Source organism: Camelus ferus, chromosome 7 (assembly GCF_009834535.1).
Source record: "Camelus ferus isolate YT-003-E chromosome 7, BCGSAC_Cfer_1.0, whole genome shotgun sequence".
NCBI classification, from domain to species: Eukaryota; Metazoa; Chordata; class Mammalia; order Artiodactyla; family Camelidae; genus Camelus; species Camelus ferus.
The window spans coordinates 74,557,392-74,570,500 of record NC_045702.1 but is presented as its reverse complement, the minus strand read 5'-3'; the positions used below and the strand labels follow the sequence as shown (position 1 = coordinate 74,570,500).

General features: G+C 39.5%; 1 protein-coding gene across 6 annotated transcripts in view; it reads left to right on the top strand.

Moving 5' to 3' along the window:
• NAPEPLD (N-acyl phosphatidylethanolamine phospholipase D) overlaps window positions 1-13,109 on the top strand; it is an 81,972-nt gene that overhangs the window by 56,270 nt on the left and 12,593 nt on the right. For all 6 annotated transcript variants that reach the window (XM_006181004.3, XM_032484174.1, XM_032484172.1 and 3 more), the window contains 2 exons: window positions 1,180-1,486; window positions 9,894-10,540. In XM_006181004.3, the coding sequence (XP_006181066.1) occupies window positions 1,196-1,486; window positions 9,894-10,540 (938 nt within the window). In that variant the 5' untranslated portion in view covers window positions 1,180-1,195. The remainder of the gene's footprint in view (window positions 1-1,179; window positions 1,487-9,893; window positions 10,541-13,109) is intronic.

The window sequence follows — 13,109 nt, the reverse complement described above, 5'->3', positions numbered from 1 at the left end:
GAGCAGGAAGTGACTCTGTTGATGCACATGTTGATGTGCATACATGTCAGTCTACATACGTGTGTTATAATTGTTCTCTGTGTGTTACATACGTGCTCCTAAGCGTTTTACTTGTGTTAGCTTTAAAAGTTTTAAAGTGTAATTGATTTACAATGTGTTAGTTTCTGGTGTACAGCGTAGGGATTCAGTTATACATAATATGCTTTTTCATTATAGGTTGTTACTAGATACTGAATGTAATTCCTTGCTGTTTATCTGTTTTATACATGTGGTGTGTAGCTGTTAATCACAAACTCCTAATTTATCCCTCCCCTTTCCCCTTTGGTAATCATAAGTTTGTTTTCTATGTCTGTGAGTCTCTTTCTATTCTGTAAATAAGTTTACTTGTATGAGTTTTTTAGATTCCACATACTAGCTTTTTAAAATCTTCTCAATGACCTTTTGGAGGCAGGTAGTATTACTATCTGCATTTTGTAGTTGAGGAAATCAAGGCACAGAGAGGATAAGAAACTTGCCTAAGGTCACAGAGCTAGGGTACCTGCTGCACTGACTTGCAGCTCTGCACCTGAGTTAATTCAGATTTGTATAGTTAACCACTTAAATACACTGCTGGACTGTCTCTCAACTAATGTGTATCCTTTCCTGAGATTTGGACTCACTGAACTTTGGGAGGTTGGAGGGACATTGTTAACAGATTGTCTTCAAAGTAAAAATGACTAGCCCTCATGGGGTTATATGTAAGCCACTTGAATTATTGAAGTATCCTTGAGGAACTAAGGCAGTCCTTCTTACTATGTGTTATTAACAGTATTTTTAAAATGCAGGTATGAAAATATTACAGATTCATGAAGAAGCTTTAATTTATTCTACAGAATGTCATTGAAATGGAAATTTTTCATATGTTTAAGGGCTGGATGGTAGAGTAGATTGTCTTGGATTACAGCAGATAAGGAATATTTGAAAGATTTGGCAGTAATAAGTAAAGCAAACATCTTTTCTGTTTAGAGAGCAGTAATGCTAGATTCTAAAATTGTACTTTGCAGGAAGAAAATTTGAGCTAATAGAGACATTTTTATAGGTTTGAGGAAAATTTCGTTGGTTAAGAAGTAATACTCTATAATAAGTTTTTATGTCTTTATATTAAGCTCAAGTTGTTCCTTCCCCCTCTTTTTTTTTTAGCTCGTCACCAAAGGACATGGATGAAAATGAAAGCAACCAGTCCCTGATGACAAGTAGTCAGTATCCTAAAGAAGCAGTAAGAAAACGCCAAAATTCACGGAATTCTGGAGGAAGTGATTCTTCTAGGTTTTCCAGGAAAAGTTTTAAACTGGATTACAGACTAGAAGAAGATGTAACTAAGTCAAAGAAAGGAAAGGATGGGAGGTTTGTTAATCCTTGGCCAACGTGGAAAACCCCCTCTATTTCAAATGCTCTCAGATGGCTGATAATGGAAAAAAATCACAGCAGTGTTCCGACCTCCAAAGAGGTAACGTTCGGCTTTTTGGGTGCGTTGTATTTACTCTTAACATACGTATTACTTAACTCTGCCGTGAATTGTATTCTGACACACAAGTTAGTTAATTGAGCCCTTTTGGATGATGAGGTTCTGGGGAGATGATGTGAATAAGGTGCCTTCAGGTTCGTGGTTTAACAGCAGAGTACATGCGTGAATAACCAGCTCTGATCTGGTGGCAACTAGAGGTAGGAACAGAATGCTTACGCACAGGAAAGGAAGCGGTTACTTCTGGCTGGTGGGATTGGAAATGGCTTCACAGAGGAGGTGCTATTTGAGCTGGGCCTGGAAGGATGAAAGCAGTGGTGTTCCTGGTAGATGATGGCGTGACCAAGGTCACGAAGGTGAGAGAGTGCGTGACATGTTCTAGAAAGTAGTAATCTGAGTGTTTGGAATGTGAATTATCAGGGTTAAGCCTAGCGTGCTTGGTTCTTCATCCTCGGATAAAGCTGCTAAAGCTGTAAAAGAAATTGTTGATAACCTTTCTAGACCCTTAAAAATGGGCAGTAGTTCACTGGCCTTTGAATGTGCTAGTTATGCGTAGGATGAGATTGTTAACGTTTGGCCTCCAGCTTATTAGGCGAATGCGGTTTTACTTTGGTGGGGAGTGGCTGCTCCCAGCTGCAGTAGCACTTTTTTCTCCTTCCTTAGTTTTTGCCCCTTTCCACCTCCTGCCTCCCTTGGCTTCTCTTTTCCACCACTTCCTGTCCTGCTTGGCTTTGTGGGGAATTGAGAGATAAGGAACCAGACATGGGAAGTGGTGGCATCCCTGAAGGCTTGATCTGCAGTGGGAAGAGGTGGGTGGGTGTGTGAGTGGTGGTGGTGGTGGTGGTAGGTCTACTTGGGTAAGCGTGTCCACTTTTCCTTAAAAGGTGTGAGGTTTAAAAACCTGGTATTATCATTTTGATGCTAAGGAATGTTCATAGTAATAATCCTAGTTAACAGCTGATTAACATGAATAGTACTTTCCCAGTACTTCTAAAGAATGAGTCAGAATATTAATAAAACCTTATTATTTGTCTCAACTTTGAGGGTTGGAAAAACAAGAACATTTTTTTTCTTCTGAAGAACCCAGTGTGAAGAGAAACACGGAGTCAAGCTGTGAAAAGAAGAGTTTAGGTCAGGAGGCTGAGATGGGAAGGCCATCTGTTGGGGTAAATTTCTTCCTGGTGTTTGGGCTACAGCTTCTAAAAATAAAGAAGTATTTCTATCCTTTTAGTTTTGTTTTTTCTGAAAGAGGAAAGCAAGTGACCACATGAAGGTGGAAATACATCTCTGCACTCTAATGATTTGGAGATATTCTGGAAACTGGGTTGAATTTCTGAGAACTCGCCAGGCCAGTGGTTCTTAAACCCTTGTGGATACTGGCCCCTCTTGAAAATCTGATGAAAGCTGCAGGCCCGCTTCTTAGAGAAATACACACGTGCGCATAAACAGATGGCATTTTACCATAATTTAAGGGAGTTCCTGGGCACTTCTCAAGCCTGTCTGTTAACTCATTCATTTAGTCAGTGTTTTACTGAGCACCTGCTGTGTGCCCGGCACACTGTTCTGTGTGCTAGAGTTAGAGCCATGAGCAAAGCAGAAAGACACCCTGGCTTCCTTGGACCTTAGGTTTAGTGGAAGAGACACAAAAAACAAACAAGTAAATGACGTAGGATATTGAAGGATGAAAGATGAAAGTGCTCTGAGGAGCAATAAGAGAGAAGGAAGTTAAGGCATGGAGGTGGGAGCTGCATTCTTTAATGATGTGGAAGCTCTTTTTTTTCTTTCCCCTAAGGCAGGCGGTTTCTTTTTAAAGGAAGTGTCAAAGGGAGGCCTCCGTATGAACCACTTTAACAAATTCAGTGTAAAGCAAGCGAGAGAGGAGACACCTTTGTCCTATTCCAGTTTCTGTTTTCTTTTACCTACGTCTTGTTTCCCCCTTGTTTCCGGTACAAGCCTAAAACTAGATCAAGTGCATGCTGACTTCTGTTGCTTTCACAGATAACTCTAAGTCCATATTTAATCCCTTTAAATTGCCAAAATTATTACTTTCAAGAACTCCTGAATGTGATAGTGTCCTTCATTTAAAAAAAAAAAATTAAAGACCATGTAAAGAATACCTACTTCAGATTACTGGGTCAGTTCAGAATTTAATCAGGTTTCTGGAAATTATTTTTGTTAGACATTGGCACAACTTCAAATTACTGTTTTGGAAGGAGAGGATGATATGATTTATGTAGGACTGTAATGACTATGTATTATGCAGTTTATATCATTATAATATATTTAGGTATATGAATATGAAAGTATTTTGGAAAAAACATGATGAAAGGATAAGATAACAATATAACAGGTATAAACAAAATGAAATAGGCTTTTAGTTGAGCTACACAATTTAGTTGCCTGGTCAGAAAACAGTACTTGGACCGTTCCTGCCATTTGCTTTTTTTTTTTTTTTTTTTTAATTTTTTATTGAAGTATAGTCAGTTTACAATGTTGTCAGTTTCTGGTGTACAGCACAGTGCTTCAGTCATATAGGGACAAACATATGTTCGTTTTCTTACTCTTTTTTTAACCGTTAAGTTGCTACAAGATGTTGAACATAGTTCCCTGTGCTGTCATGCCATTTGCTTGTTCCGGGTCACTGGAGCAGTGGTCCAAGCACAGACTTCGCGTTGTTCGTGGGCTGTCGTTGCCCTGTGTTCTTGCACTGGCTCAGTGACCTTGTCTGATTGTTACCATTGTTGATTGTCTCCAACACTCAGGGCAGAGGAGATGACTGGAGAGTTTTAAAGAGGGAGGGAAGCAGGCACCTCCTGAGTTTCATTAGTGGAAGGAGGCTGTGCTTCTCAGTTACTGCTGTAGAGGGGAGAGGGGCAGTCACAATGTAGTGTGACAGAGACACGGGACTGAGGCCACTCAGTATGGCTCGTGGAGAAAGTGGGACACCAGGCTCAGGCTCGGGTTCCTAACCAAGAGTGTGGCCTTACTTCTATAATGGTCCCTTTGAAGAACTCTTCTTTTTCTGTCTGTAAAGTTAGGCTAAGACAGTTTAAGTTACTAGGATTGTTTTGAGATTCACACAACACATGAAAGTGCTTTGGAAATATCACGTACTCTGCAGATGTATGATACTGAAGATAGGAGGCCCTTTGAAGAAATGAAACATACTAGTTATTTTATCTTTATAGTTTTTTTTTTGGTTGGTTGGTTATTTATTTATTCATTTTAGATTCTACCTATAAGTGATAGCAATCATACAGCATTTTTGTTTCTCTTTCTTGCTTCACTTAGAATGATGGTATTCAGGTCCACCCATGTTGCTGCAAATGGCATTATTGTATTCTTTTTTACAGCCGAGTAGTGTTCCATTGTATATCTGTACCACATCTTTATCCAGTCATCTGTTGATGGACATTTGAGTTGTTTCTAAGTTTTGGATATTGTAAATAGTGCTGCTATGAACATTGAGGTGCATGTGTCTTTTTGAATTTTATTATTCTCTGGGTATGCCCTGTTTTTCTAGTTTGCTAACAGGTTGCTTTTTAATTTTTATCAAGGAAAAATTTATAGGTATGCAGCTTTTAAAAAGTCAGTACTGACAGGCTTATAAGAAAAATAGCAGTCTCCTAACCAGCCTCTGCCAGCCTGTCCCCTTCCCAGAGGCAGCAGCTTTCAACCCTTTAAGCTGTTTCTTCTAGAGTTTATCTGCCTTTTTCTTTTCTTTTAATTTTTTTGTGGTAAGAGCATTTCCATGAGATCTACCCCTTAGTTATAAGCGTGCGGTGCCTTATCGTTGACTCCAGGTACCATGTTGTACAGCACATCCGTGGAGCTTACTCATCTTGCGTAACTGCAACCTAATACCTGCTGACAGGAGCTCCCACTTCCCTCTCCCCCCAGCCCCTGGCAACCACTCTTCCACTCTGAGTCTGTGAATTTGACTATTTCAACATGATATGTGGTTATTTGTTTATTCATTGTGCTCCATGCCTGCTGAGCCCTTTAGATGTGAAAATTTTTTGACTTCGGTCTAGGGAAATTTTGCCTGTTTCTTTGAAAATGTCCTTCCCTCTTTTTATTCTAAATGATTTTTCCTTCTAAAATGGTTATTAATCGTATTTTGGACCTCTTAAATCAATCTTCTGTGATTTTTTCTCCTGTACTTCATCTCTATTAATTTTTTTGTTTTGCTTTCTGACAGATTTCCTCAAGAATGTATTTGTTTCCATTTTAAATACTTCAGTGTTTGTCTCAGAGTTTTAAGTGATGGATGAAAACTGTCACAATATGAAATTTTAAAAAACCTAGAAAATATGAATACTCTGATCTTAACTGTGCATAAAAATCGACCTGTGCATAAAGATAACAGTGGTTATAATCTCTTCACATTGGTATAATGGATGGCTACTCTTATCATCTTTATATGTTTTCTCTATTTTCAAAGTATTTTATGAAGGGCATTTTCTTTTATAATCAAGGAAGAGTTTAAATACAAATATAAAACATTGTACATTAATAATTAATTGAATTAGAGGTATTTTGGTAACAGATCAGTCTCTATTCAGTGGTCACTTGTATCATCAAAATAAATACGAAAATGAAAAAATTGTATTTAAACTTCAAATTTGAGTTGCAGAGTAATAAATACAAAAGTTTCCTAAAACAGTAAAAAGATACTTTCAGTTGGAAGAGTAGTGGGTGAATGAATGTTGAGATTTCCCCTTTTCTTAAGAAAAGTAAAACTTTAACTAGTGTACTGGTTAATTATGGGCCAGGGGATTTTCCCATTTGTAGCTTTAAAAAAGGAAGACCAGCCAAGAAGAATCTTGATCTAGTAAAGGAAATGCTAAGTGAGTGCGTGGTTTCCTCAGATAAACAAGAATTTCTCTGCCCCCATTCTATGTGCTTTTTGAAACTCTGATGATTAGGATAAAAACTAAAAACTTTTCTTTTTGGAATCTCAACTGTAGGCTCTATTTCTTTGAATTTCACAGGATAGTAGTGCTAGAGATCAAATTATTTAAAATAAGCTACTCTTTTGTGATGGGCTTGGAAACAAATGTATCGTGAAGAAAGGAACTTGAAGAAAAGTGTGACCGTTTAATCCAGGTGTCTTGTCAGCCTTTTACCTTTTTTAAAAATAGCTTTGAGATAAAATTCAGGTGCCATGCGATTGACCTGTTTAAAGTGTACAGTTCAGTGGTTTTCAGTACATTCAGAGTTGTGCAGCCGTCACCACAATCTAACGCACTTTAATTACCCCCAAAAGAAACCCCATGTCCTTAGTCATCACCCCCCAGTTCTCCTGCCCTCCTCCAGCCCCTGGAAATCGCTCATCTCTTTTCTGTCTCTATGGATTTGCCTATTCTGGAAATTTCATATAAATAGGATCACACAATATATGGTCCTTTGTGACAGGCTTCTTTCACACTTCACCTGGTAATACGGTGTTTGGAGAACAAGGTGAGGCTGTCAGAGGTGCTCAAGGTTTTACTTTGTTTCCTCTCAGTCATCAGCAGATAATGTCAGGTATAAAACTTCAAATGGCTTTTAAACTTAGAGTGAGAAGAAAATGCAGCAAGCTTCAGGGAATTTTGTTTCAGCTGTTCTGATGCACTGTTCAAACATGGTACTTAAAATTTTTTTTTATAGTTATATTAACATAATACAAGCTCCACGTATTCAAAAAGTACAATTTGATTAGTTCTGATAGTTACATATACCCACAAAATGATCAGCATGATCAAGATAGTGAACATACCCATCATCTCCAAAATTTCCTTTGTAGTAATCCGTCTCTCACTCCCCCACCTGCCCTGCAGGCTGTGTGTTACAGGCACACCTCGGAGGTACTGCAAGTTGGGTTCCAGCCCACTGCAGTAAAGCCATAAAGCCTAGTCACACCAACTTTTTGGTTTTCTAGTGCGTATAAAAGTTATGTTTACTATATACTGTAGTCTGTTAAGTGTGCAGTAGCATTTTGTCTAAAAAAACAATGATGTACAGTACTTAATTTGAAAATACTTTATTGCTTAAAAAATGCTAACCCATCACCTGACAAGGTGGGGTTGCCACAAACCTTCAGTTTACTGAAAAAAGAAAAAAAAGGTATCTGTGAAGTGCATTTAAACTAGGTGTGCCTATACTGTTTTTATGTATTAAATGAGATATTTGGGAGTATGTATAGTTGTCTGAGGCATGGAGTGCGGTCATGTGAGTGCTGTAATTTCTCTAATCCTTTTTTTTTTTTTAATTAAAAAAATTCTTTTTGGCAAGATGGGGGAGGGAATTAGGTTTATTTATTTTTAGGGGAGGTACTGGGGATTGAACCCAGGACATGATGCATGCTAAGCATGCGCTCTACCACTGAGTTGTAACCCCCGCCCCCAGGAGGACTTTAAAGTGCCTTGATGTTACTTAGGATCTTAACTCGGTTAGAAACTATGAGAAAGGAAATGGGTTTTAAAAAAAAATACGAGAGATGGATAGGTTGGTGCCTGATTGGCTGTTAGGTTTGGGGCTTGCTTGCTTCTTCTAGAACACGTGCAGAGGGCTTGCTGTGTGCCAGGTGCTCCTAATTCAGTTTCCAGTGATGATAGGTAGGTGATTGTTATACCCATTTCTCTGATGAGGAAACAATGGCTGACGGTGGCTAAGAGAAATCTTGATCATCCTCCATCTCTGCTGCTGCTCCTCCCTGTCCAGGCCGTTCGCCCACTGGGACAGGCTCAGTGACCTGTTTCCCTTCACCAGCCTCTCCCCGTCTACCCTCTCATCCCTGCCCAGCGCCGTCTCCTTTATCCAGGTCTGTATCTCTGCAGGCGGCTGAGGGGATGCACCCCAGCTCATCATCTGTTTTCTCTAAATGTAAATGGGTCATGTCTTTTTTTTTTTTTTTTTTTAATGATGCTTCCTCACTGTCTCTGGGTAAGCTACGGCATTCAAGGCTCTTACTGGGTTCTGATCCTTTATAAATTCCATTGTCTTCTGCCTCCAGATGCCATATTCCTTCTTGGCTCTCTGCCTTTGCTTGGGCATTTTCTCCACCTGAAAGGCCCTTCCTCCTCTCTGCCTCATGAACTCATTCCTCAGGAACCCACACAACTTACTGTGTCTGTAGTGCCTTCGGCAGCTTTCTTATTAGCCTGTAGCATGTCGTGTATTTTATTTAATTATCCAATACCACATCTTTTTCAAAATTGACTTGCAGCAACTTATAAAAAGGACATGTAGCAGTAAAAAATGGATGGATGGATATACAAGACCAAATGGACAATTAGAATAGAAAAACAGCCAAGAATACAGTTAGTATAGAAACTGTTTCATCACGCTGCACACTGCGGAGGCAGCCTCAGCTTTTATTCTGAACTTACGAGTCAAAGCAAAAAGCCAAGCAGGAATGATCGGTTTCCCCAGTGACAGTCAAATGAATAAAGCCAGCTGCTCTGGAGAAGAGGAGCTTTTCCTGTTACAGGGAATTGAGAGACATGTTTCTGGGGTGAGTGAGGGGGTGGGTTGGACGGGGTGGTTCCCAGTCAGAGAGACAGCCCTGCGGTGTATGTTTCTCCAGGTGGCTTCCTGTAACAGATGTGGATGTAGCTGTGTGGCAGAACCCCAAAGCAGAGTTTATGGAAGCAGTTTTATAGAAGCCAGGACTGTGAGCCTACAACACAGCTGCTTGTTTGACCTAGCTTAGTTCAAGGATGTAATGTAGAATAACCAGAGCAGGAACACTTACTACGTTTTCTTGTAGTTATCGTTTCACATCTGTTTGCCTCCAAAAGTGATGAGCTTATCATGGGCAGGGACCGTATTTCACTTTGGTTTGATCAGTGGTAGAAAAACCTCAAGGGTGAGGAGTGGGGAGAACCGTCCGTGACTGGGATTTGCCCAGAAATAAGCATTGAATTCTGCTGTGTACTAAGGAAGTCAGGTTCGTATCTGAGATCCAGGATCTACGTGTAAGTGATCAAAAGTTTTCTTCACTGCTTCTGGGCGCGGATCTTCTCTGTGAGGCAGTTCTCAGCAGGACCAGAACCGCGGTAGCAGAGGGACTGCGCCTCGGCCCGGCGCCTCCTGCCAGTTATAGAAGCGTCTTGCCTGAATTTAGTCAAGTCAGCAGTACTCAACGTTTCACATTTAATTTTCCCTTTGTCCTTTGCATTTGGGACTGAGGAGATCTTAAATTACTGTATTGTCATAGTAATTGAGCCTGATTCAGAAGGAAGTATGCATGTTCAAGAGAAAAGCAAAAATGGCAAATTTATTGAATGACTTTGGTTCTTCCCACATAACCTTCTCTGTAATTCAGGTCAAAATATGATTGACGACATATGCCGTTTTTTAGTTCTCTTTTTTAAAACAATGGCTGCTTCTTTCTTTATACACACAGGAACTTGATAAAGAACTCCCGGTGCTTAAGCCATATTTTATCAACAACCCTGAAGAAGTTGGAGTGAGGGAAGCGGGCCTGAGAGTCACATGGCTAGGACATGCGACAGTGATGGTGGAAATGGACGAGCTCATCTTCCTCACAGATCCCATCTTCAGCGCTCGGGCCTCCCCGTCGCAGCACCTGGGCCCCAAGCGGTTTCGCCGTCCCCCGTGCACCATCAGCGAGCTGCCCCCCATAGACGCGGTCCTGATCAGTCACAACCACTACGACCACCTGGACTACAATTCTGTCATTGCTCTGAATGAGCGATTCGGGAATGAGTTGAGATGGTTTGTGCCTTTGGGTCTCCTAGACTGGATGCAGAAATGTGGCTGCGAGAATGTGATCGAGCTGGACTGGTGGGAGGAGAACTGTGTCCCTGGACACGACAAGGTCACCTTTGTGTTTACGCCTTCCCAGCACTGGTGCAAAAGGACTCCCGTGGATGACAACAAGGTTCTCTGGGGCAGCTGGTCTGTCTTGGGGCCCTGGAGCAGATTTTTTTTCGCCGGAGACACTGGTTATTGCTCTGCTTTTGAAGAAATAGGAAAAAGATTTGGGCCTTTTGACCTTGCAGCTCTTCCCATTGGAGCGTATGAACCAAGGTAGGTAGACTTCCTGCTACATAGTAAGTTAATTGAGCTTAAGGCAATTATGATACATAATTTGTGATTTTAATGATAGACTTTGTTATACATTGGGTAGGGGTTGGTGGGTCAGATTCAATTAAGTTTTTTTTAATTGAAGTACAGTCAGTTATAATGTGTCAGTTTCTGGTGTATAGCACAATGTCTTAGTCATGCATATACATACATATATTCATTTTCATTAAAGGTTATTATAAGATACTGAAAATAGTTCCTTGTGCTATACTGAAGGAACTTTTTTTTAAATCTGTTTTTGTATATAGTGGCTAACATTTACAAATCTCAAACTCCCAAGTTTATCCATTCACACCCCTTCCGTGGTGACCATAAGATTGTTTACTGTGTCTGTGAATGTTTGTTTTGTAGATGAGTTCATAGTGTCTTTTTTTAAAAAACTTGATCAGTCTATTTTATTTATTTTTTCTTTTTTTTTTTTTGTTAGTTTACTATGTGTCAATTTCTGGTGTAGAGCATAATTTTTCAGTCATACATGAATATACATATGTTCATTTTCATATTCCTTTTCAATGTGAGCTACAAGATCTTGTATGTTTCCCTCTGCTATACAGTGTAAACTTGTTTATTCTATGTATATGTGTCAGAATCAACAGTTCTTCAACTCCCAGTCTGTCCCTTCCCACCCCCCCCCCCGCAACCATAAGTTGGTATTCTGTGTGTTTCTGTTCTGTATTTATTTGTCTTCTCTTTTAATTTTTAAAAATTTTTTTAAAAATTTAATTTTAGATTCTACATATGAGTGATATATGTTACTTTTCTTTCTCTTTCTGGCTTACGTCACCTAGAATGATGATCTCTAGGTCCATCCATGTTCTGCAAATTGTTTTTTTATGGCTGAGTAGTATTCCACTGTATAAATATACCACAACTTCTGAGGGGTGGGAAGGGACAACACTGGGATTTCAAAATGTAGAATAGAAAAACAAGATTGTACTGTGTAGCACAGGGAAATGGATACAGGATCTTGTGGCTCACAGCGAAAGAGAATGTGACAATTAATGTATGTATGTTCATGTATAACTGAAAAATTGTGCTCTACACTGGAATTTGACACAACATTGTAAAATGACTATAACTCAATAAAAAAAAAAAATATACCACAACTTCTTTATCCAGTCATCTGTCGATGGACATTTAGGTTGTTTCCATGTCTTGGCTATTTTAAGTAGTGCTGCTATGAACATTGGGGTGCATGTATCTTTTCAAGTTAGAATTGCCTCCGGATGTATACCCAGAAGTGGGATTGCTTCATCATATGGTAAGTCAGTTTTTAGTTTTTTGAGGAATCTCCATAGTGTTTTCCATAATGGCTGCACCAAACTACATTCCTACCAACAGTGTAGGAGGGTTCCCTTTTCCCCACAGCCTCTCCAGCATTTATCCTTAATGGACTTTTGAATGATGGCCATTTCTGACTGGAGTTAGGTGATACCTCATTTTGATTTGCATTTCTCTCATAATGAGTGATACTGAGAATTTTTTCATGTGCCTGTTGGCCATTTGTATGTCTTCATTGGAGAATTGCTTGTTTAGGTCCTCTGCCCATTTTTGGATTGGGTTTTTTCTTTTGTTTTTTAATTGAAGTACAGTGATTTTACAATGTTGTGTCAGTTTCCGGTGTACAGCACAATGCTTCAGACATACATGAATATACAGCATATTCATTTTCATTCTTACTCACCATAAGCTACTACAAGATACTGAATAAAGTCTCCTGTGCTATAAAGTAGTGTAAACTCGTTTATTTTATATGTACTAGTCAGTTCCTGCATTATATTGAACTCCCAGTTTATCCCTTCCCTCTCCCTTGGCAACCAGAAATCTGTATTCTATGTCTGTGAGTCTGTTTCTGTTTTATGTGTAAGTTCATTTGTCTCCCCCCCACCTTAGATTCCACATATAAGTGATATGGTATTTTTCTTTCTCTTTCTGGCTTACTTCACTTAGAATGACATTCTCTAGGGCCATCCATATTGCTGCAAATGGCATTATTTTATCTTTTTCATGGCTGAGTAGTATTCCATTGTATAAATATAGGAAAATGTCTTTATCCAGTCATCTCTTGATGGACATTTAGGTTGCTTCCATGTCTTGGCTATTGTAAATAGTGCTGCTATGAACATTGGGGTGCAGGTGTCATTTTGAATTAAGGTTCTCTCTGGGTATATGCCCAAGAGTGGGATTGCTGGATCATGTGTTATGTCTATTTTAGTGTTTTGAGGAATCTCCATACTGTTTTCCACAATGGCCGCACCAAACTGCATTCCTACCAACAGTGTAGGAGGGTTCCCATTTATCCACATTTTCTCCAGCATTTAGCATTTGTGGATTTTTGAACGATGGCCATTTCTGACTGGTATGAGATGATACCTCATTATAGTTTTGATTTGCACTTATCTGATAGTGAGTGATACTGAACATTTTTTCATGTGCCTATTGGTCATTCGTATGTCTTCATTGGAGAATTGCTTGTTTGGGTTATCTGCCCATTTTTGGATTTTCTTTTTTA